Source organism: Leptodactylus fuscus, chromosome 2 (assembly GCF_031893055.1).
Source record: "Leptodactylus fuscus isolate aLepFus1 chromosome 2, aLepFus1.hap2, whole genome shotgun sequence".
In the NCBI taxonomy this organism is placed as follows: domain Eukaryota; kingdom Metazoa; phylum Chordata; class Amphibia; order Anura; family Leptodactylidae; genus Leptodactylus; species Leptodactylus fuscus.
Genome location: NC_134266.1, coordinates 265,099,281 through 265,124,336, shown reverse-complemented (window position 1 = coordinate 265,124,336; position 25,056 = coordinate 265,099,281). Strand labels below are relative to the sequence as shown.

The window sequence follows — 25,056 nt, the reverse complement described above, 5'->3', positions numbered from 1 at the left end:
AGGAGACATTGCTGTTGGGTCTCCACTGTCTATGGCGCCCACTCTGCTCATAAGCCGGCACCATATTTACATTGTTACATCTGCCAAACTATTATGGTAAGGTCAGCAAGGGGTTAAATCTCTATCACTTTCCTGCTAATGTGTGAACTGCGAATTTAGGACTGAAAATCCCTCAAAATTTGGTTCTGTGTGGACAATCTCTTTAAGGAATCCGCAGCATATTCCTCTGCAAGTTGCTGCAGCCAAAACATCCAGAATCAGATGGGTTTTTTTGCTTCTGCACAATTGCAAAGGTTGAGGCCAGGGCTACACGGATAATTTAGTCGCACAATAAAAAAAATCACACTTTTCGTCGCATGACTTTAATGCTATGCAATGTTGCAGCGATGCCGCACATTGTTGTCAAAATATGCTAAATTTCTGCAAAGTCGCACACAACTCGCTGTCGCATGGAAAATAATTGTTGTCTATAGGAATGATGTTGCATGCAATATAAAGCCAAGTGAGGTTGCATTTTTGTGCAGCTGACACGTTGCAGTCGCAGCATGTCACATACCACCCCATAGCAATGAATTACTTTTTTTGTTGCAAGATGTTAGTGCGATTTTAAGTCATGCCACAAATGTCGCCGTGTAGCCCTAGCCTGAAATTCACAAGTGAAACCCGCAGGAAGAATTGAGATACCACAGGGCTAATACCCGCAGGAAGAATTGACATACCACAGGGCTAATACCCGCAGGAAGAATTGACATACCACAGGGCTAATACCCGCAGGAAGAATTGACATACCACAGGGCTAATACCCACAGGAAGAATTGACATACCACAGGGCTAATACCCGCAGTAAGAATTGACATACCACAGGGCTAATACCTGCAGGAAGAATTGACATACCACAGGGTAAAAACCTGCAGCAGAATGCGACTTGATGAAACTTAGTGGGTGACCGCCAACGATTTTGCACCAACCAACCTGTTGCCCTTGTGTAGGTTAACCCTCTGTGATCTCTATTGTGTGTGACCTTGTCCTTAAGGAACTTTTAACAGAAGAGAACAACTCAAGGCTTTACGTGCACTGGGGAATTTGGATTGTAAAGATGACTCCTGTACTCCTCCACACTGTATTTGCTGGCTCAGGATATTGCACAAGTCACATTGCTCTTAGATAACAGGACTGCACTTTTCTTAAGGTGAGCGCTGATGTCCTTTAAGTGGTAAGTGTCGGTGCTGTAGCCACTGCAGAGATTTTTATTACCCTGACTCGCTGATAAATGATTGTCCTTTGCCCTGGCGAATATAAAACAGAATTCTATTAACTGTCTTAGCGGGGAGGTAAATGAGAGTAACATGACAATGACTCCGGCGCTCACCGCTCTCACGTTCTGCCTGAGACATTAAATAGTTCCACTATAACAGCAAAGGAGCACTCCGACAATGTTATATACCTATATAGTGCAGCGTAGACTATTATTAATGAATATGTTAATGAGATAGATTAATATGAATATATATGAATTCTATGAGGTATGGTACATTCCTATGGGATGAAGTATTGCTGTGTGCAGAAAGTGCAGTGTATTTCTATGACATACATCAGTGCTGTGTGCAGAGACCAGTGTATTGGCAGCAGATATTGTGATTCTTCCAGCAGTGCTTTACACAGAAATTTTGCAAACTTTTTCCTCTGCGGACTGTCTGCTTCAATTATACCCATAGGGAAACTGCCAGTATTTCCCTAGTTGTAATTGACATGCTGCTATTTCCAAATTGTTTCCAAATTGGAAATTGTTGCGTGTTCGCAGCGCATATTTTAACACAAAGTGGGGATGGGATTTGCAGTTTGTGATGCAGTTCATATCTTTGTTCTCTATACATACCTCACAACATTCACAAATTCGGTATCCTGTCCCAGTCGGCAGGAGGTATGCCGATGAGATGAACATATAAGCGAGTAAAGCAGGAGTTGTCACAGCTCAGCTCCTGCCTTACCGCTGCGCTCCGGCTTCTGCATGTGTAGGCGCAATGTGATGACGTCACATTGGGCCTACAACTATGTGAGTGGAGTGAGAGAGCGGAGAGAGCAGCGGGGGAGTGAGGGAAGGTGAGTATAAGTATTTGTTTGTGTTAAACATTGTGGGGATGTAATGTAGGGGGCCTATGAAACTTGGGGCATATGGGGGGGGAGAACGGCATGGCACTGGGGCAGATGAAGGGGGGGAGACAGGCATGGCATGGCACTGGGGCAGATGAAGGGGGGGAGACAGGCATGGCATGGCACTGGGGCAGATGAAGGGGGGGAGACAGGCATGGCATGGCACTGGGGCAGATGAAGGGAGGGAGAACAGCATAACACTGGGGCAGATGTAGGGGGGGAGAACGGCATGACACTGGGGCAGATGAAGGGGGGGAGACCGGCATGGCATTGTACTGGGGCAGATGAAGGGGGGAGAACGGCATGACACTGGGGCAGATAAAGGGGGGGGGGAGACCGGCATGACACTGGGGCAGATGAAGGGGGGAGACATGAATCTGGGGGCAGAGATAGGGGGACATGAAACTGGGGGCAGAGATGGAGGGGGGGACATGAAACTCGCGGCAGATAAAGTGGTTATATGAAACTGGGAGAGATGGAGGGGGGAATATAATTTACAGGTGACTGTAGGAACATTATACTGTGTGGAGGCAGATGAAAAATGAATGAGAATGGGCGGAGTCAACATAAGTGGGCGGGGCTAAGTTTTCAGCGGTGTGCACGCTCGCCGCATATTTTGTCCCTCTTTCGGCTCTTCAAAAGTTGGGTGGTATGTCTATATGTCCTGGTCCTGGTTGCAGGGATGCAGTATTTTTTGTATTTATAATATTACCACAGTAGCTTGTACCTGTTCACATTGGGATGTGCGGAATTATATTGTATTTTTGGATAGATAGATAGATAGATAGATAGATAGATAGATAGATAGATAGATAGATAGAATAATATTGTTATATCTCTAACAGGGCTATTATACTGTATATAGTGGTAGTATATTGTTAGGTTTAGTGGCAGAGTGAAAATTGCAGGAAAAATAAATATAAATATATATATATATATATATATATATATATATATATATATATATATATATTATTTATTTTCCTGCAATTTTCACTCTGCCACTAAACCTAATAATATACTATCATTTTGTAAAGGTTTTATTTTCAGCAGTCACCTCATTTACATCACAACACTACTACAATAGAAGATAACACCTCTACAGATAACACCACTGACCCAATGACAAAGCATTGCAGAAAAGACAACGGCAGAAACACATCGCGGTTTTTCCCACAGTAAGTTCACAAAGATTTTGGAAATCGGCACGTATATTTTTCTGCAAAGTCTGGATGGGATTCGCTAGAAGTGATACATTTCACTATTTGGTTTTAATTAATCATAACATTGGCGACAGTCAGCAGAGATCTTGCAAATGGTGAGAAATCTTATAATAGCAATGGTAGATCCAGCGTCCTGGTCTTGCATTTCGGGAGTGAAGACGATTTATCTCACAGTTACTTAATAACAATGAGAGTCTTACAGCTGATAGAAGTAAGTGAACCCTGCGTATACCACTCAGCTATATGTATGGGAATGAGCGGGGAACTTTGACCTGGTGGCCAGCCAGGCGTACATCGGAGAAGGGAGGGCTCAGCATGAATTAGCTGACGTTCATCTGGAAGCTGTTTAACTTCCCAAGGTCTGGCAGGAGTTCTGGATTCTGGGCAGTATCTCCCCGGCTCCCTCCCTGAGCGAGGCCTCTAAGTGTCAACAAGATCCAGACCTCAAGACAACATGCTAAGACTGCTGGGCACTGAGGACTACGAGGTGGGCACCAGGATCAAAGGCTTCAATGTCCGCGCCATCTTCGCCCTGGCCTTGGCTGCTGTCGGATTCCTCCTCCTAGGATTCATCATAGGTAAAGCTCACAACTAAGTCGTAGAAAACTGAGGCTATCACAATGACTACTATGTATACAGTATATATATATATATATATATGTACGTGCAGGAGAGCTGAACTTACTAATGCCACATGTATAGGGGGAGTTAAAAGTTTTGCCAATGCGTGCCATTATGGTATTGTATTAGTCCCGTGACCTTCAAACTTTGGTTTGCAAAACTACAACTCCCAGCAAGTCTAGAAAACACAAAGTGGGAGTTGTAGTGTTGCAATAGTTGGAGATCCACAGGTTGGGGGCAACTGTATTCATAGTTTGGGGGCAACACCATAGTCACTAACTTGTCTAAGCTGCCTCCTGGGAGACCTGAGAGTATGGCATGCTTGGGATTTTTAAGGGGCACGAACAAGCCCCCTTTTTCACAATACCTATGCCTGTTAATGGGCTACATCCCCCTTTACATGGATGCCCCTCTGCCCCTATAGGTGACAACAAAGCATCATGACAGCAGAGAGGCTTCTGCTATGCCCAGGAGTAGGGTTCACCTGATCTTGAGATTTCAGGATCGATTTTAAAATCTGATTTCCGATCATTTTCCAGTCGATCGACGATCGGGATCCGATCTTTTCTGATCCCGATCGCTCAACCCTAGTCAATGCATCTCTATGGAAAAAGTCACGTTCTTGAGATTTCAAAATCCAATTCCCGATCATTTTCCAGCCGATCCCAATTGTGAAATTTGCTCGATCACCGATCAGGATCAGGTGTTTTCCGATCCCAATCTCTCAACCCTACCCAGGAGACTTGTCACCTGAGATGAAAAGGATGGGGCATATCAAATTCAACATGTCCAATCCTTCCCTCCTCCAGTACAATCTATTGGCAGGTGTGGCCAAGATTCAACTAAACCAGACGGTCCAGGTATGGCATCCATATTCTGGCTGTCTCAAAGCTGCCTTAGTGCTGAATTGATATATAGGTTTTCAGGACTTATTATATATTGATGACCTATCATTATGTGATCGGCGGGGTCCGACACCTGAATTTCCCATAGATGAGCTGGTTGAGTACTGCGGCATAGTGTGAATGTGATTTCATCAACATCGGGAAGAGGCCACGGCTCTCATGAGCCTTTTAAACAGTCGATCAGTGGGGGTCTCAGGTATCGGACCCTCAACTAACCCATATTGATGATCTATCCCAAGGAAAAACTCTTTAGGCTGTGAATGGTGCTGAGCTGCAATACCAGACACAGACAGTGGAAAAGAGTGGCGCTGTTTTTGGAAAAATGATGTCACTATGTTGCTAATTTACATAGCTCTACTTTTAAGGATTACTTTTGTAACCAATTTTTGTATTGCTATCCTAAGACACTTGTTTGGTGGAAAAAGTCGGCCACAACTCATGTCCTCCAAGCTGTGTGCATTCAACAGAGCAAACCAAATTATTCAGAGTCATTTGGGGGTACAGGGGTGCTTTGTTTCCATCTATAGGCCATTGATGTGGTTGTAGTGAGTAATACAGGGGTTACGTTTAGTTATGACTAGTATGTGCCCTGGATTGACTTTTGACCTTGTCCTTGTCTGGTTCCGTTGGGGACGTTTTAGAAGTCCTTGCATGATATAGCAGAGCTTGTGTGTTGAGGAACACAAGGCAGATCAGGGGGATCTCTTTAGCGTATGTTTTGCGTACCGACGTGCACCGTTGTGGGTGTGTGAAGTCTATTGTTGCGAATCAGTGTTGGCACCTTGAGAGATGTAACGTTGTGCCATTAGAGTGTTTGTTGTCCGGGTCTGCAAGATAGATGACGGAAGCCTGAACAATAACTGGCTGGTAGACAACTGATAAGTGTAGGGTCAGTGCAGGTGCAAGAACCAAGAACCGAGCTAGATCTGTAGGTTGGACATGAGATGGGTCAGAGTCATCAAAGTAGTCGGCCTCGTAGAGAAGAAGAGAAGTTTATATGATATTTATTGGTCCAGACATGGGGTCATTCCAGCTGTTAATGTTTGACTGATCACTGAAAAGTAATGCAAGGTGACCCTGGTAAGTCACTGTATAATGGGTGTATATATCGGCTATCTTATATCTAGAGGGCAGTAGCACTAGAAGTCTTCAGATTGCAAAACTGTACATACACAAATGCTGATTCTTAAAGTGTCCCTGCACAGAGTTTATCTCTGGGGGATATTTCCTATGCAACATGTCAAGAAAACCTACGGTGGAGGACAGGGAGTCTTCTTCCCCACAGAGATGCCGCAGGAGACAAAGGACATCCATGGAGTTTTAAGGAAATAGTTTTTTATGTATATATGTTTTGTATATAAACTCTGTTACTCTAACAAATCCCACCCCCCAATCTAACGCAACCCCCCGCCCCCCACAAAGATGCTCAACTTTTTTTTATCCCCTTTGACCCTTGTGTGCTGATATGTTGATATATCTCATATTGCCTTTTGTTAATATTCTTGATACGCTCCACATGTCTTTAACTTGTTCCCAGTTCTGCAAATATTGTTTCTAACACCACTTAAGAGGAAGTTGAGACAGTCCAGTAATAACACGGAATATTTCCTTCTAGGATGGTTTGCGAAATCCACCGGACACTCCAGCGCTTCTGAAATGCCTCAACGTATGAGAAAAGCATTGTGGGATGAAATGAAAGCTGAAAATATCAAACAGTATCTGCAGTAAGTGTAGTGGTGAAGATATGGTGGGCCCAAGTCTATGAATGAGCCATCTCCTGAGAAATATGTCTTAGCTCATTCAATCATAGGTTGACAATCAATGGTATAGCCAGGGACAGCACTATGGTAGTGGGGGCCCCCTTGGGACAGTCTTGTGTTTAGAGTGCTGTCCCTGGTCGTGGATCCAGTCTGCCCTGACTCCAACTCATCTGCATCCTCCAGGCGTAAATGAGCTGAAGACAATGGTGAAGCAGGAGGCCGTCTGCTCCCTGCTTCACCATTTGGCCCATGTCTCTGCTCCAGTGTCTTGGGAGCAATAGTGGCGATGTAGTAACGTCACTCACATTGCTTCTTCCACTTCCTAAAGTCTCCAGGACCAGAAACAGCAAAGAGAACAGGGGACATAGGAACGTGGATAGGTGAGTATTAGGGTTTTTAGTCTTTGGACAATGTCATCTATGGAGGCTACTTGGAAACCCTTGTCCTGGGGGGCGTATATTTTTTGGAAGGAAAGTCTCACTATCTAAAAGAACTATGGGAAGAATATGCAAATCTGCCTTCCATGATGTAATTAGGAAGACAGTTGCTGCCTCAGTATTGCAAACCAATAGAGGGCGCTCACTGGAATGTGCAAGCCTGTCTTAATACTGAGGCAGCAACTGTCTTCCTAATTACATCATGGAAGGCAGATTTGCATATTCTTCCCATAGTTCCTTGCAAAGTGGAGTGCTAAAGGCTTAACAAGTCTCCACACACCTATATGGTGGTCTCTCCCTAAGGAGTGACAATATCCCCCTAACCCTATCTAAAAGAAGAAGTCTAGTCGATGAGAAATAAAACTGTAAGGCTACAATATCTTAAAATATTCCAAAAAAAAAGCACAATCGCTAAAATAGTCTTTCAAAAACTTCCAAAAAGTTGAAAAATAAAAGATCGAGACAATGGTTGTACAACCATTCCAAAAAGACAAACTTCCCAGACCAACCTTGATGGACAGGTCACCCAGAAAATGGCCTTCTACATCCATAATGCATAGACTAGAGTAATAAACCAAAGGGATGTGACTGCAGAACCCGTCCATCTGTAATGAGCCATATTCGTCTTCTAGGCTTGTTTTTTTAATATATTTTTTATAGATTGTTTTTGTGACCTTTTGGCCCGCCGACATCTGCGGTATGGAGGAATAACAAGGATTTAGCACTGAACAGTCACAATCCCAGTCGCCTTCCTTGTAATTATTAACCTCCAGATTGTTGATGACTAACCTAACGGAGAGGAGCTTGCAATTAATTCAGGCAAATTGTTGTTTTTTTTGTTTTTGCAGAATTTTTTTTTTACCATTGTAGATATCTGAGGTCAAACCTGGTATCATAGATTTGGAATATTATTATGTGTATGATGTGTTTTTATTATATTGTCCCTAAGGTGTACCCACCATAAAGACACAACAAACACTGGGGCAGGGGAGCCTTTACAAGGCTCATGATTGGAAAATTTGGTGTAATTTTTGTCCATGTGGTTTGTGGTATGGAGTTTGTATTCATTGGCTTTCAATGGCACAGACTAATAAAAATGAAAAAACGAAAAAAGAAAGACTACCGTAATAATAAAATTTTGGTAAATTTTTTCAATTTTTTGGAATGATCAAAAATTTGCATTAAGCAATTTTGCTCACTCGCTCATTTTCATTTCGATTGAGCAAAACTATACCAGGGAAACTAGGGTGAGCTTTATTTTAACCCCACCATGACCACCAATCCACTCTTTATGGTGTGCCTAAAATAGGCGAAATTGGCGTCCTATTTGCAGACCTCAAAAATTCTTCGAATGAATCCCACTAATAATTAATCCCTTCTTCGAAGCCCTGACATTGAAAAATCAATTAGAACAATCTATTTACTAAATTAAATGGTAGGCAAAATTTTTTTTATAAAATTATATTTTTATTCTAGTTTGGAAAAAAATTGATAGAAAAATTTCAAATGGTCCAAAATAAATAAAAGAGTTCCAGGCATTTAATGGGTTACTATTGTAAGGCTCTGTCTTGAAGGGTCATCTTGTCTATAATTAGACGTTGCGTGTAATGACTGTGTATTGAAGACCCAGGACAATGAACTTTTTGTGTCTATTGTTTGCGTTGTCCTACAAAGAACATTTGTGTATTACGTTTGTTTTACAATAAACCCGATGAAGAGCCACGGACAGATACTCATCACTATCATTAGTTGTAGACATTCTGATTTTGACCTCACCACATTCCTTCGGAGAATTTGAAGATAAAATTCATGGGTGTTTTTTACAAAAACACTGTCACTTCAGTCCATAGTTTGGAGACTGTACTGCAGATTCGAGGGGTTACGTAGTCGATGAGGTTGGATGAAGGCTCAGGTCCATCAAGTCCAACCTATCCAGAGGAAGGCAAAACAAAAAACCATGAGGCTTACGCCAATTGCTCCCCCATTGGGGGAAAAATTCCTTCCCGACTACAATCGGGCAGTCAGTATAAAAACCCTGGATCGAGTTGTCCTTACCAAAATCTAAAACCCATAACCCGTAACTTCAAAGAAGTATCCAAGCATCAAGTTGTTTATAAATTATGGAAAACTAAGGGGTGGCGAGGTGGATGCAAAATAAAAACAAAAATAGGCTTTCTCATCTGATAGGTGCCCCACTTTCTCCTCACTTTACGGGGTTCTTCGGGCTGAGAACGTGGAGACTCCCATGATGGCAGAGGAGCCAGTGACATATTGGCCCCTCTCCAGTGAAGATAATGCCTCCTTGATATTGACTAGAGATGAGCGAGTAGTACTCGATCGAGTAGGTATTCGATAGAATACTACGGTATTCAAAATACTCGTACTCGATCGAGTACCACTCGCTGTTCGAATGTAAAAGTTCGATGCAGAACCAGCATTGATTGTCCGAATGCTATACAGTCGGCCAATCAACGCTGGTTCTTCTCCTACCTTTAGAAGTCTTCTCCGTGCTGCGTCCCCGCGGCGTCTTCCGGCTCTTCATTCACTCTGCTAGGCATCGGGCCTGGGCAGAGCCGACTGCGCATGTCCGCTTGTAGTGCTTGTAGTGTGGACATGCGCAGTCGGCTCTTCCCAGGCCCGATGCCTGGCAGAGTGAATTCAGAGCCGGAAGACACCGCGGGGACGCTGCAAGGAGAAGACTTCTCGGAGGATCCAGCCCGACCCTCACTCGTGGACTTGGTAAGTATAATTTGATCGAACATTTTCCCCCCATAGACTATAATAGGGTTCGATATTCGATTCGAGTAGTCGAATATTGAGGGGCTACTCGAAACAAATATCGAACCTCGAACATTTTACTGTTCGCTCATCTCTAATATTGACCCAATAAGCCAAACCCAAAGACAAGTGTGGGGACCCTTTTAAAAAAAATGTAGCCATGTTTTCTATGTACAACCCTTTAAGACCTAGTTTAGTGGTTATTGGTTTGTAACGTTTGTCGTATCAACTCTTTTTTTGGTTTTTGCTTTCAGTAATTTTACTCGGGTCCCGCACTTAGCCGGAACGGAGGAGAATTTTCGTTTTGCCAAACAAATCCAAGCCCAGTGGAAAGAATATGGATTGGATAATGTGGAGCTCGCCCATTACGACATTCTGCTGTCATACCCCAATAAAACCTATATCAGCTACATCGCTATTATCGATGGGCAAGGAAAGGAGGTAATCCATGGTATATAGAAGTATCCATGTTATATGTTTCTGGAAAGAATGGCCTAGATTTGCTGCGCCAAGAAAGTGACCAAAGCGGCGCCTTAATTTGGCACATTTTTGGTGCATAATGGTGCATCTCATCTTGACACTTTTTAAGACAATGGGTCTGTCCAAGGTAACGTCATGCGGGTCTAGGTCACCACTGAGGCCTGTGATTGGGCCTCAGAGGTCACTTGGGGAGAGCCATATGTCATGACGTCACCACAGGGAGCATGAAGAGTATAGTTTCATTTCTGGTCTGCAGGGGACAAACCCCCAAAATTTCAGGGGAAACATTTGGAACCTTCAAGTCGAATCTGGTTTGATGGTATCTGTTATAATAAAGGTTCCGTCTATATTGCTACTTGGATGTGACATAGCCACATCTAACCACCTGGTCCAAGACAAAGCTCCATTGTTATGAGAGTGAAGAAGCCACCCAGAGATGAGCATGCATAGTCATATACACTGAATGGCAGTACTGTTTGGGGGACTTAAATACCATGTAGCCAATGAGATCATGGGAATGAGGACAGCAGCAGGAGAGGAGTGTGCTGATCTTGTGGCAAACAGTGACCTGTTCATTCTTCTGATTACGTTATGACAGATCTATTTCTGATAGAGAAAGTTCTAGTCCTTTAGCAGAGCTAGAAAAGATGGAGACATCTTATTTTGGAGACAATGTTACAGCAGGAGAGGAGTGTGCTGATCTTGCGGGAAACAGTGACCTGTTCATTCTTCTGATTACGTTATGACAGATCCATGTGTGATAGAGAAAGTTCTATTCGTTTAGCAGAGCTAGAAAAGATGGAGACATCTTATTTTGGAGACAATGTAAGCAGCAGGAGAAGAGTGTGCTGATCTTGTGGGAAACAGTGACCTGTTGACTCTTGGGATTAGGTTATGACAAGTCTACTTGTGGTATAGGCAGTTCTATTCAGTTTGTGAAGGTAGAAGAACTTGTAGACCATCATTTGTTGGAAATGATAAGAGCAGCAGGAGAGGATTGTGTTGATCTTGTGGGAAACAGTGACCTGTTCATTCTTTTGATTACGTTATGACAGATCCATTTGTGATAGAGAAAGTTCTATTCGTTTAGCAGAGCTAGAAAAGATGGAGACATCTTATTTTGGAGACAATGTTAGCAGCAGGAGAGGAGTGTGCTGATCTTGTGGGAAACAGTGACCTGTTGACTCTTGTGATTAGGTTATGACAAGTCTTCTTGTGATATGGGCCGTTCTATTCAGTTTGTGAAGGTAGAAGAACGTGCAGACCAGCATTTGTTGGAAATGATAAGAGCAGCAGGAGAGGATTGTGTTGATCTTGTGGGAAACAGTGACCTGTTCATTCTTTTGATTAAGTTATGACAGATCTATTTGTGATAGAGAAAGATCTATTCATTAAGCAGAGGTAGAGAAGATAGAGACATCTTATTTTGGAGACAATGTAAGCAGCAGGAGAGGAGTGTGCTGATCTTGTGGGAAACAGTGACCTGTTGACTCTTGCGATTAGGTTATGACAAGTCTACTTGTAATATGGGCCGTTCTATTCAGTTAGTGAAGGTAGAAGAACGTGCAGACCATCATTTGTTGGAAATGATAAGAGCAGCAGGAGAGGAGTGTGTTGATCTTGTGGGAAACAGTGACCTGTTCATTCTTCTGATTAAGTTATGGCAGATCTATTTGTGATAAAGAAAGTCCTATTCACTTAGGAGAGGTAGACAACCATGCCGACCATCATATGTTGGAGACAATGGTAACAATGGTAGCAGCAGGAGAGGAATCTGCTGATTTTAAGATGAACAGTGACCTGTTGATTCATATGATTAGGTTACGGCAGGTCTGCTTGTGAGTCCAGAGGAGGTGAGGGAAAATAACAAACACTCATACTCACTTTGCCTCGCTTCTCCTTGGAGCCTGGTAGTCTCTCGGTGTCCTCTTCAGGCCAGTTGCCGGCTCTAGCCAATGTCATGTGCCTCAAGGTCCCAAAACGCTCGGTCCTATTATCATGATGTTGACATGCGTCACATGACTTTGGGGTGTGTGACATCAGCTGGAGGCCAGAAGAGGAAGCCGGAACCCCCCTGACAATGTAAAGATGTCCAGGAGAAGTGGGGCAAGCTGCGTATGAGTGTTTGTTTTTTTTCGTCACCTCCCCTGGATCTCCACTTATTATACTCGGTGGTCGGGGAGTCCCCAGAATATAATAATAGTATTTTCAGTTCTATCTGAACAGGGTGGGTACGAAAAAAAACCAGAGGCCTGAACCTCATGAATATTCATCAAAAGAAATCTGGTGAGGTCCATTTCTACCTCTCAACCTCCTCATGTCCTTTGGCCTGACTGATCTCGCCTAGTCTTTTTGTGTCCCCACACAGTATAAAGCCCCTTTAGTGGTCCAATTACATTATCATTTACCCTTATGGCCTCACAAAGTATAATGTTCTCCTTGTGGCCCCTACAGTATAGTGTTAGCAGGTAGCATAGGCATAGAGTCAATATACAGTCATGGGTCAGGGCAGGCAGCATGGGTATAGAATCGATATACAGTCATGGGTCAGGGCAGGCGGCACGGGTATAGAGCCAATATACAGTCATGGGTTAGGGCAGGCAGCACGGGTATAGAATCGATATACAGTCATGGGTCAGGGCAGGCGGCACGGGTATAGAGCCAACATACAGTCATGGGTTAGGGCAGGCAGCATGGGTATAGAATCGATATACAGTCATAGGTCAGGGCAGGCGACACGGGTATAGAGTCCATATACAGTCATGGGTGAGGGCAGGCGGCACAAGTATAGAGTCGATATACAGTCATAGGTCAGGGCAGGCAGCACAAGTATAGAGTCCATATACAGTCATGGGTCAGGGCAGGCGGCACAAGTATAGAGTCGATATACAATCATGGGTCAGGGCAGGCGGCACAGGTATAGAGCCAATATACAGTCATGGGTCAGGGCAGGCGGCACGGGTATAGAGCCGATATACAGTCATGGGTCAGGGCAGGCAGCACAGGTATAGAGCCAATATACAGTCATGGGTCAGGGCAGGCGGCATGGGTATAGAGTCCTTATACAGTCAGGGGTCAGGGCAGGCGGCACAGGTATAGAGTTTATATACAGTCATGGGTCAGGGCAGGCGGCATGGGTATAGAGCCGATATACAGTCATGGGTCAGGGCAGGCGGCATGGGTATAGAGCCGATGTACAGTCATAGATCATGGCAAGCAACACAAGTATAGAGTCAATATACAGTCATGGGTTAGGGCAGGCAGCACAGGTATAGAGCCGATGTACAGTCACGGGTCAGGGCACGTGGCACAGGTATAGAGTCTATATACAGTCATGGGTCAGGGCAGGTGGCATGGGTATAGAGTTGATATACAGTCATAGATCATGGCAGGCGACACAAGTATAGAGTCCATATACAGTCATGGGTCAGGGCAGGCAGCACAAGTATAGAGTCCATATACAGTCATGGGTTAGGGCAGGCGGCACAAGTATAGAGTCCATATACAGTCATGGGTCAGGGCAGGTGGCACAAGTATAGAGTCCATATACAGTCATGGGTCAGGGCAGGCAGCACAGGTATAGAGTCCATATACAGTCATGGGTCAGGGCAGGTGGCACGGGTATAGAGTCGATATACAGTCATAGATCATGTCAGGCGACACAAGTATAGAATCAATATACAGTCATGGGTTAGGGCAGGCAGCACAAGTATAGAGCCGATATACAGTCACGGGTCAGGGCATGCGGCACAGGTATAGAGTCTATATACAGTCATGGGTGAGGGCAGGCAGCACAAGTATAGAGTCTATATACAGTCATGGGTGAGGGCAGGCGGCACAAGTATAGAGTCCATATACAGTCATGGGTGAGGGCAGGCGGCACAAGTATAGAGTCCATATACAGTCATGGGTCAGGGCAGGCAGCACAGGTATAGAGTCCATATACAGTCATGGGTGAGGGCAGGCGGCACAAGTATAGAGTCCATATACAGTCATGGGTGAGGGCAGGCAGCACAAGTATAGAGTCTATATACAGTCATGGGTGAGGGCAGGCAGCACAAGTATAGAGTCTATATACAGTCATGGGTCAGGGCAGGCAGCACAGGTACAGAGTCATTAAAGTGGCACAGGTCAGGGCAGGTGACAGCTATAGAGTCAATAGACAAGCACAGAAACGATAATGGAAAACAGGCGATAGTTCAGGAACACTGGTTAACAGACAGAGAATGGATCAGACACCATTGCGGACACTGGCAAGCCAGGAGAAGGTGCCAAATATACCCTGGACCTGCAATGGGTGACAACAAGTGTGCATCCTACAGACACTATGTCTGTACCCACAGAGGATGGATCATCAGAAGTCGGCAGAGGCACATACAGGGGAGGGATATTAAGGGGTGCAGGAACCAGGGTGTCATGAGGTCTTGGTTGGCCTCCAATGGTGCAGCCCAGCACAAGTCCTTCTCCCACATAGAAGCTCCTCACATATTTGTCACCGAACCCGAGGTACATGTGCTGAAATCATTGTGCACGATTGTAGCAGTACTCATCGGCATGTGAAGGGTTAACCGTTCCATGTTAATTCCTACAAGTGATGTCATTTTCTTCCCTTGACCTTCTTAAATGTGACTTTTACAATTAATCATGGAGGAGATAGAAGCAGCAGATACATCCAGCCGCCGTGATGAGTTGTGTCTGCCCATGATCTAAAACTCTTTCTTTTTTTCCCTAACCGATCCCATTAAACATATGCAGACGGCGGCTTTGTCTCTCATTAGGATTCCTGATATAAAGGAGCGCAGTACAAAGGCTTATCATTGTCACCAGCCTGCATGCCAATGGGCCTGAGCTTATGGGAAAGGCAGAAGACGTCTACAGTGTTACTGAGCAAAGAGTTCCTGCCTAGTGGATGGATCTGCACCAACAAGACCACAGCACAGGGGCCGGCCATATAGATGCTATGGGGCCCCTGCAGGGAGGTGGCGGAGCACTCATTAGTCTGATCTACAATGAAAGGCTCCCCTTTAGTCTAAGACCCCACATTGTAGAAATACTGCTTTTTTAGTTCCAGGTTTTGCTGCAATTTTTCGAGCCAAATCCAAGAATGGCTACAAAGGAAATGGGAAATATCTAAGAAGTTCTTACACTTCTGCCTCCTACTCAATCCACTCCTGGATTCAGCAAAAAAAAAACGCAGTGAAATCTACAACATTGTTGTATAGTAAGGAGTTTAGAAACTGTCCCGTGGGCATGGTGTTAGAAACTCTATAATGGGGGAGTAATGTAATGTATGTACACAGTGACTGCACCAGCAGAATAGTGAGCGCAGCTCTGGAGTATAATACAGGATAAGTAATGTAATGTATGTACACAGTGACTGCACCAGCAGAATAGTGAGCGCAGCTCTGGAGTATAATACAGGATAAGTAATGTAATGTATGTACACAGTGACTGCACCAGCAGAATAGTGAGCGCAGCTCTGGAGTATAATACAGGATAAGTAATGTAATGTATGTACACAGTGACTGCACCAGCAGAATAGTGAGCGCAGCTCTGGAGTATAATACAGGATGTAACTCAGGATCAGTACAGGATAAGTAATGTAATGTATGTACACAGTGACTGCACCAGCAGAATAGTGAGCGCAGCTCTGGAGTATAATACAGGATGTAACTCAGGATCAGTACAGGATAAGTAATGTAATGTATGTACACAGTGACTGCACCAGCAGAATAGTGAGCGCAGCTCTGGAGTATAATACAGGATAAGTAATGTAATGTATGTACACAGTGACTGTACCAGCAGAATAGTGAGTGCAGCTCTGGAGTATAATACAGAATAAGTAATGTATGTACACAGTGACTGCACCAGCAGAATAGTGAGTGCAGCTCTGGAGTATAATACAGGATAAGTAATGTAATGTATGTACACAGTGACTGTACCAGCAGAATAGTGAGTGCAGCTCTGGAGTATAATACAGAATAAGTAATGTATGTACACAGTGACTGCACCAGCAGAATAGTGAGTGCAGCTCTGGAGTATAATACAGGATAAGTAATGTAATGTATGTATACAGTGACTGTACCAGCAGAATAGTGAGTGCAGCTCTGGAGTATAATACAGGATAAGTAATGTAATGTATGTACACAGTGACTGTACCAGCAGAATAGTGAGTGCAGCTCTGGAGTATAATACAGAATAAGTAATGTATGTACACAGTGACTGCACCAGCAGAATAGTGAGCGCAGCTCTGGAGTATAATACAGGATGTAACTCAGGATTATTACAGGATAAGTAATGTAATGTATGTACACAGTGACTGTACCAGCAGAATAGTGAGCGCAGCTCTGGAGTATAATACAGGATAAGTAATGTAATGTATGTACACAGTGACTGTACCAGCAGAATAGTGACTGCAGCTCTGGAGTATAATACTGGATGTAACTCAGGATTAGTACAGGATAAGTAATGTAATGTATGTACACAGTGACTGTACCAGCAGAATAGTGAGCACAGCTCTGGAGTATAATACAGAATAAGTAATGTAATGTATGTACACAGTGACTGCACCAGCAGAATAGTGAGCACAACTCTGGAGTATAATACAGGATAAGTAATGTAATGTATGTACACAGTGACTGTACCAGCAGAATAGTGAGCGTAGCTCTGGAGTATAATACAGAATAAGTAATGTAATGTATGTACACAGTGACTGCACCAGCAGAATAGTGAGCGCAGCTCTGGAGTATAATACAGGATAAGTAATGTAATGTATGTACACAGTGACTGTACCAGCAGAATAGTGAGCGCAGCTCTGGAGTATAATACAGGATGTAACTCAGGATCAGTACAGGATAAGTAATGTAATGTATGTACACAGTGACTGCACCAGCAGAATAGTGAGCGCAGCTCTGGAGTATAATACAGGATAAGTAATGTAATGTATGTACACAGTGACTGTACCAGCAGAATAGTGAGTGCAGCTCTGGAGTATAATACAGAATAAGTAATGTATGTACACAGTGACTGCACCAGCAGAATAGTGAGTGCAGCTCTGGAGTATAATACAGGATAAGTAATGTAATGTATGTATACAGTGACTGTACCAGCAGAATAGTGAGTGCAGCTCTGGAGTATAATACAGGATAAGTAATGTAATGTATGTACACAGTGACTGTACCAGCAGAATAGTGAGCGCAGCTCTGGAGTATAATACAGGATAAGTAATGTAATGTATGTACACAGTGACTGTACCAGCAGAATAGTGAGTGCAGCTCTGGAGTATAATACAGAATAAGTAATGTAATGTATGTACACAGTGACTGCACCAGCAGAATAGTGAGCGCAGCTCTGGAGTATAATACAGGATAAGTAATGTAATGTATGTACACAGTGACTGTACCAGCAGAATAGTGAGTGCAGCTCTGGAGTATAATACAGAATAAGTAATGTATGTACACAGTGACTGCACCAGCAGAATAGTGAGTGCAGCTCTGGGGTATAATACAGGATAAGTAATGTAATGTATGTATACAGTGACTGTACCAGCAGAATAGTGAGCGCAGCTCTGGAGTATAATACAGGATAAGTAATGTAATGTATGTACACAGTGACTGTACCAGCAGAATAGTGAGCGCAGCTCTGGAGTATAATACAGGATAAGTAATGTAATGTATGTACACAGTGACTGTACCAGCAGAATAGTGAGTGCAGCTCTGGAGTATAATACAGGATAAGTAATGTAATGTATGTACAGAGTGACTGCACCAGCAGAATAGTGAGCGCAGCTCTGGAGTATAATACAGGATAAGTAATGTAATGTATGTACACAGTGACTGTACCAGCAGAATAGCGAGCGCAGCTCTGGAGTATAATACAGGATGTAACTCAGGATCAGTACATGATAAGTAATGTAATGTATGTATACAGTGACTGTACCAGCAGAATAGTGAGTGCAGCTCTGGAGTATAATACAGGATAAGTAATGTAATGTATGTACACAGTGACTGTACCAGCAGAATAGTGAGCGCAGCTCTGGAGTATAATACAGGATAAGTAATGTATGTACACAATGACCTCATGTTTTTGTTAGAATTTCCGGCCAGTATAGTAGTGTATTATATCTTTAATGTTATAACCTCTGTATTCAGTCATACCCAGCATGCACCAGTTGTATATAAATGAGCTATTGTGACATTTATTCGGCTCTTTTCTAGGTAGAAGTAACGTCTTTTTTTGAGCCTGCTCCACCAGAATATGAAAACGTTACAGATATTGTCCCGCCATACAATGCATACTCAGCAGATGGGACACCTGAAGTAAGAAAAAACATTTTATTTTTTTATTTTTATTTTTTATGATTTGACTGTCTTATCCAATAGTAAATAATTTCACTGAATTATTTTGCTGTTCATTCATTCTCGGCCATTAGATGGCACCACTCCATGAATAACCTCAGCCACCTATAGGTACATACTGTAGTAGATGGGATGTCAGTATAGGCACCCACTAGCTGACCAGTATAATATACATGAGTATTATAGCTGTACATTACTGAGTAGTAGGATTGTAATCCTGCCGGATCTTACTCCCAAACCTTCCGACTTCTGGATGTTTCATGTTGCAGGGAGATCTTATTTATGTCAATTATGCACGGACTGAGGACTTCTTCTATCTTGAGCGGGTTCTGAATATAAGTGTCCAGGGGAAGATTGCTATTGCAAGATACGGAAAAATCTTTAGAGGTAATAAGGTAAGTGAGAGACCGTAGCATTACTTCAGGTTAGGTTCACATCTGTGCTGAGCTTTCCATCGTCTGCCGCAAAAAAAGTCAGAAATCCGTGGAGAGAAAAGTCTTACATGAAAGACTTTTCTTTTCACCACTTTGAATATGAAAACGGCAGACGCCCATTGTGTCTTCAAGGCTTCTTCATTGTAAGGACTGTGAGTCTGTGAAGTATCCTACCCCAGGAGTTGGCTCTTTACTGTAAGAGCCATGAATCTGTGGAGCATCCTACCCATGAGCTGGTTCTGTATTGTAAGGACAGTGAATCTGTGGAGTATCCTATCCCAGGAGTTGGCTCTTTACTGTAAGAGATGTGAATCTGTGGAGTAGCCTACCCAGGAGCTGGTTCTACATTGTAAGTACAGTAAATCTGTGGAGTATCCTATCCCAGGAGCTGGCTCTTTACTGTAAGAGATGTGAATCTGTGGAGTATCCTACCCAGGAGCTGGTTCTATATTGTAAGGGCAGTTAATCAGTGGAGTATCCTACCCAGGAGCTGGTTCTATATTGTAAGGGCAGTTAATCAGTGGAGTAGCCTACCCAGGAGCTGGTTCTACATTGTAAGTACAGTAAATCTGTGGAGTATCCTATCCCAGGAGTTGGCTCTTTACTGTAAGAGATGTGAATCTGTGGAGTATCCTACCCAGGAGCTGGTTCTATATTGTAAGGGCAGTTAATCAGTGGAGTATCCTACCCAGGAGCTGGTTCTATATTGTAAGGGCAGTTAATCAGTGGAGTAGCCTACCCAGGAGCTGGTTCTATATTGTAAGTACAGTAAATCTGTGGAGTAGCCTATCCCAGGAGTTGGCTCTTTACTGTAAGAGCCGTGAATCTGTGGAGTATCCTACCCAGGAGCTGGTTCTATATTGTAAGGGCAGTTAATCAGTGGAATATCTTACCCAGGAGCTGGTTCTATATTGTAAGGGCAGTTAATCAGTGGAATATCCTATCCAGGAGCTGGTTCTATATTGTAAGGGCAGTTAATCAGTGGAATATCCTATCCAGGAGCTGGTTCTATATTGTAAGGGCAGTTAATCAGTGGAGTAGCCTACCCAGGAGCTGGTTCTATATTGTACGAACAGTGAATCTGTGGAGTATCCTACCCAGGAGCTGGTTCTATATTGTAAGGATAGTAAATCTGTGGAGTAGCCTACCCAAGAGTTGATTCTTTACTGTAAGAGCCTTGAATCTATGGCGTATCCTACCCAGGAGCTGGTTCTATATTGTAAGGACAGTGAATCTGTGGAGTACCTACCCAGGACCTGTTTCTATATTGTAAGGGAGCATTCACACAGAGTAAAGTGGCACGCTATTTGGCGCGTTTGCGCCGCGTTTGCGCCACGTGTTTGACGGTGCGTGTTTGCGGTCGCGTTAACGCCGCGTTTACGCCGCGCAAAGCTCTTAGGGAGCATTCACACTGAGTAAAGTGGCACGCTATTTGGCTCGTTTGCGCCGCGTTTGCGCCACGTGTTTGACGGTGCGTGTTTTCGGTCGCGTTAACGCCGCGTTTACGCCGCGCAAAGCTCTTAGGGAGCATTCACACGGAGTAAAGTGGCATGCTATTTGGCTCGTTTGCGCCGCGTTTGCGCCACGTGTTTGACGGTGCGTGTTTGCGGTCGCGTTAACGCCGCAAAGCGGCGTAAACGCGGCGTTAACGCGACCGCAAACACGCACCGTCAAACACGTGGCGCAAACGCGGCGCAAACGAGCCAAATAGCGTGCCACTTTACTCCGTGTGAATGCTCCCTAAGAGCAGTGAAACAGTGGAAAAGCCTAACCCATAAGTTGGCTCTTTACTGTAAGAGCTGTGAACCTGTGGAGTATCCTACCCAGGACCTGTTTCTCTATTTTAAGGGCAGTGAATCAGTGGAAAAGCCTACCCCAGCAGTTGGTTCTTTACTGTAAGAGTTGTGAATCTGTGGAGTATCCTACCCAGGACCTGTTTCTATATTGTAAGGGCAGTGAATCAGTGGAATAGCCTACTCCAGAAGTTGGCTCTTTACTGTAAGAGCTGTGAATCTGTGGAAGAACCTACCCCAGGAACTGTTCACAGCTGACAGCTCCAAAAAAAAAAATTAGATTACTTTTTTGGGCAAAATAGCATTGATGCTTATGGAAACGTCTAGGCTGTCATGACCTTTCCCCTGCCACGGTTGAACTTGATGGACATATGTCTTTTTTTAACCGTACTAACAATGTAACTAAGAACCCGAGCAATGGAGAGCCCGGCACAGATGTGAACCTGGCCTAAATACCATAATTGGACAATATATTTGTATATACCACACAGGCATATTTGGTAGAAAATGTCCCCATGATCCCTCACCTGAGTTTTAACCTCCCCAGAAGATCAGAACACTGATCTTCAAATTAAAATATTTTGGGGTACTGTTGAGGTGTTCTAGGTCCCACCACCAGAATCACACCACTGTGGTCAGAGGTTTAACTTGAATCTCTGGGGCCCCTTTGCACAATTTGTAATAGGGCTCTTCCCTATCTTGTGTCCTTCAGAATAGTGTTTTGTTTTATGTGGCCTTTCGCACCTTTCAGGGTCCAGTGACTGGTAGTCACTGCTTCCACTGCTCTTCCTGTAACCAACAATCTTTTGGATTCCACTCCCCGGTTTAGCCCTAAGTCAAATCCATTAGTGACCCAGAATGCCCAATTCTCTGTTGTTCCATTGACCTTGTATAAGCATATGTTAGGACTGGGGCCCCTCTACAGATTTTGCACTGGGGCCCTGAAACCTGACGTTACACCTCTAGGTATAACTAGGGATGGTTTGGAATATGTAACCAGGATAGCAAACAATGTGACTTCTGTTCTTGGTTTTCAAGGTTCGGAATGCCGAAAAAGCAGGAGCCAAAGGGATTATCCTGTATTCTGATCCGGCTGATTACTGCGCTCCGGGTGTGGAGCCTTATCCCAATGGTTGGAACCTGCCGGGCAATGGTGTCCAACGTGGCAATGTCCTGAATGTTAATGGAGCTGGGGACCCTCTAACGCCAGGATATCCTGCAAAAGGTACATGCTAAATTCTATGAACTGGTCTTCCATTTAGGTTGGGTCTTTTATTATTGGATAAATCCATCACTTTTGCTTTGGGTCATGTCCATTGGAAGTTACTAACCAAGAAGTGACCTGATACACCAGTTGACTTCTTCACACTTTACCCAGAAGAACATCTTGAGAACCTGTGGACCATTACAGATGTATATTATTGATGACCTATACTAAGGACAGGTCATCCACATCAGTTCAATGATCTATTCCCACCACCTGATCCATACAGAATTGAGCAGGAAGCAGACAGCTCCGTTCTCTGAGTAGTGGTCATATCAGGTACTGCAGATCAGTTCCCATTTACTTGAATGGGAACTAAGCTGTAGTGACTACATTCAACGACTATCCACAGGTTGCGCTGTCTTCTTCTTCCTCCATTCTGATCAGTGGAGGTCCCAGGTGTCAGACCCATACTGATCTGGTATTGATGACCTTTTATTGGGATGGCATCATTATTTTGCAATTGCTTCCAGTCTCCAGAAGTACAATCCAAACTTGTCAACGTGGTCCACTTGGTCAACTTATTGCTTAATAAGTTCTATCTCTATCATAGATTTTCCTTAGCAGATAGTCCATTCTATGCTCTTGTTGGTGGAGGATATAGAGGACTCTTCTTGAAGTATGCCCAATTGTCCCTTGGTGGCTCCAGTAGAGCTCATTTGGCCAATAGTTACCCCTCTTAACCAACCTGCATACATGATCTATGGGTCCCACCAAATTGTCACGTTCAGCCAATGCTCATCTGTATCCAATATGGAGAGGTCATCCAATGGATCTTTAGGCAAACAATCCCATATGGCGATACTGATGTTACTGCGAGGTGTAATCCGACATAATGATGCCGATGTTTTCACAGAATACACCTACAGGTTAGATATAAAGGACGGCGTAGGACTTCCGAAAATCCCAGTTCATCCCATTGGTTATAATGATGCTACAAAGTTACTACGGTGAGTAACCCTATCACTATTGATACAATGAGATGGAATCTTGTCACATAGTATCTCTGTCCTTGTGTCTATGGGATCCAGTGCGGTCACCTATAGTGTCGGGGTCTGTTTCTAGGCGGTGTAATATTCTTGCCTGCAGTCACCACTAGGGGGAGCTTAAAGGGGTTTCCTATCAACATGCTTTTTTCATTTTTAGATCATTAAAAGTCAAACATTTTTGCAAATATAAATAGTTAAAAAATTGACTAAGGTTTAAGAGCAAGTCAAGTCAAGGGTGTTGTCCCCTCCAACTAACCTCCCGCCTATCCTTGCTCCCGAGAGTCCTTTCAGGTGATGTTAAGTGACTGTGTTATACTCTGCAGTGACATGGGGGGCGCTACGGCCCCAGACAGCACTTGGAAAGGAAATCTGAATGTGTCGTATAACATCGGACCGGGCTATTCTGGAAGTCGAGCGACCCTGTAAGTGATGAGGTTTTTTTTTATTTTTAGAAGTTTCTCGCTATGTCTTCTCATTGACCTGCTGAATATACATGACTGTTATAACAATGAATGCTACTTTTTTGATTAATGGTTCAAAGGGGCGGAGTTGTGACAACTTCATTTTTGTAAGTAGGTTTTCAATGGTGCTATGGAAGTGATGATGTTTTTTTGTTTTTTTTTTCCAGGAAGGTCAAGATGCACGTCCACTCCAACCATGAGATAAGAAGAGTATATAATGTCATAGGGACCATTAAAGGGGCGGTGGAGCCAGGTGACAGTGGAATATTGTGATACATGTTTATATACAACTTTGTATTATATGGTACGCCCTTATCTGAGACTCAACAAGTGTGCTATCTAACCATGTTTACCAGCAGAGGGCCCTGTTTTACATGGTATGTAAGTATAGGGCCCAGCAGAGGGCCCCACTTTATGTGGTATATAAGAATTTACACCAGTCTACCAGTACAGAGGCCACATTACGTATTATCTAACCCATTACGCTAGTCTACCAGCAGAGGGCACTATATAAAAATTTAATCCCAGTCTTGCAGCAGATGTTCCCACTCTATAGTACATAACTGTTTACACTAGTCTACCAGCAGGGGTCTCAACATTACGTGGCATATAATCAGTTACACTAGTCTACCAGTAGGGGGTCTCCACTTTACGTGGCATATAATCAGTTACACTAGTCTACCAGCAGGGGTCTCCACTTTACGTGGTATATAACCAGTTACGCCAGTCTACCATTAGGGGTCTCCACTTTACGTGGCATATAATCACTTACACTAGTCTACCAGTAGGGGTCTCCACTTTACGTGGCATATAATCAGTTACACAAGTCTACCGACAGAGGTCCCCATAACAAGTGTAATGGACCTTCTCGTAACCTTTCTCTTCTTGTGCCCCCTATGATAGCACTTAAAGGGTTTGTCAAGGGTCAGAAAAACATGGTTACTTCCAGAAACCACAGCAGACATTTCTGGTATTGCATCTCAGTCACATTCACTGATCTGCAGTACCAGACACGACCATGGTCAGATGTGGCACTGTTTCTGGAATGCCGTCAGACGTTTATTAACCTTGACAATCCCTTTAATACTGTGTCCTGGGAGTTTCACCTTCTTCAGCTTCAGGTTACCTTCTTACATCAATGGCAGCTTGTGCTTTGCTCAGACTGGTCTTATTTTGGGTGCGATATTATTAACCAAGCCGATGTCCTTCTTAGACAGATATGTCATCCTTGGGGGCCACAGGGACTCCTGGGTGTTTGGAGGGCTCGACCCGCAGAGCGGAGCAGCCGTAGTGAATGAGATTGTCAGAAGTGCCGGGAAGTTGAAAAGACAAGGTAAAAAATGGCCAACTATTTTCTTAAAGGGAATGTATCACCTATAGCTTTTAGTTAAAACCAGATACAG

The 25,056-nt window shown here is 43.8% G+C and overlaps 1 protein-coding gene across 1 annotated transcript in view; it reads left to right on the top strand.

Moving 5' to 3' along the window:
* Positions 1–3,750: 3,750 nt before the first annotated feature.
* Positions 3,751–25,056, top strand: part of LOC142196029 (putative N-acetylated-alpha-linked acidic dipeptidase) — a 41,624-nt gene continuing 20,318 nt past the window's right edge. Inside the window, exons 1-10 of the mRNA XM_075266212.1 lie at positions 3,751–3,952; positions 6,516–6,624; positions 10,130–10,316; positions 18,572–18,673; positions 18,982–19,107; positions 21,978–22,164; positions 23,060–23,153; positions 23,516–23,614; positions 23,821–23,906; positions 24,867–24,986. Coding sequence (XP_075122313.1) covers positions 3,829–3,952; positions 6,516–6,624; positions 10,130–10,316; positions 18,572–18,673; positions 18,982–19,107; positions 21,978–22,164; positions 23,060–23,153; positions 23,516–23,614; positions 23,821–23,906; positions 24,867–24,986 — 1,234 coding nt within the window. The 5' untranslated portion in view covers positions 3,751–3,828. The remainder of the gene's footprint in view (positions 3,953–6,515; positions 6,625–10,129; positions 10,317–18,571; positions 18,674–18,981; positions 19,108–21,977; positions 22,165–23,059; positions 23,154–23,515; positions 23,615–23,820; positions 23,907–24,866; positions 24,987–25,056) is intronic.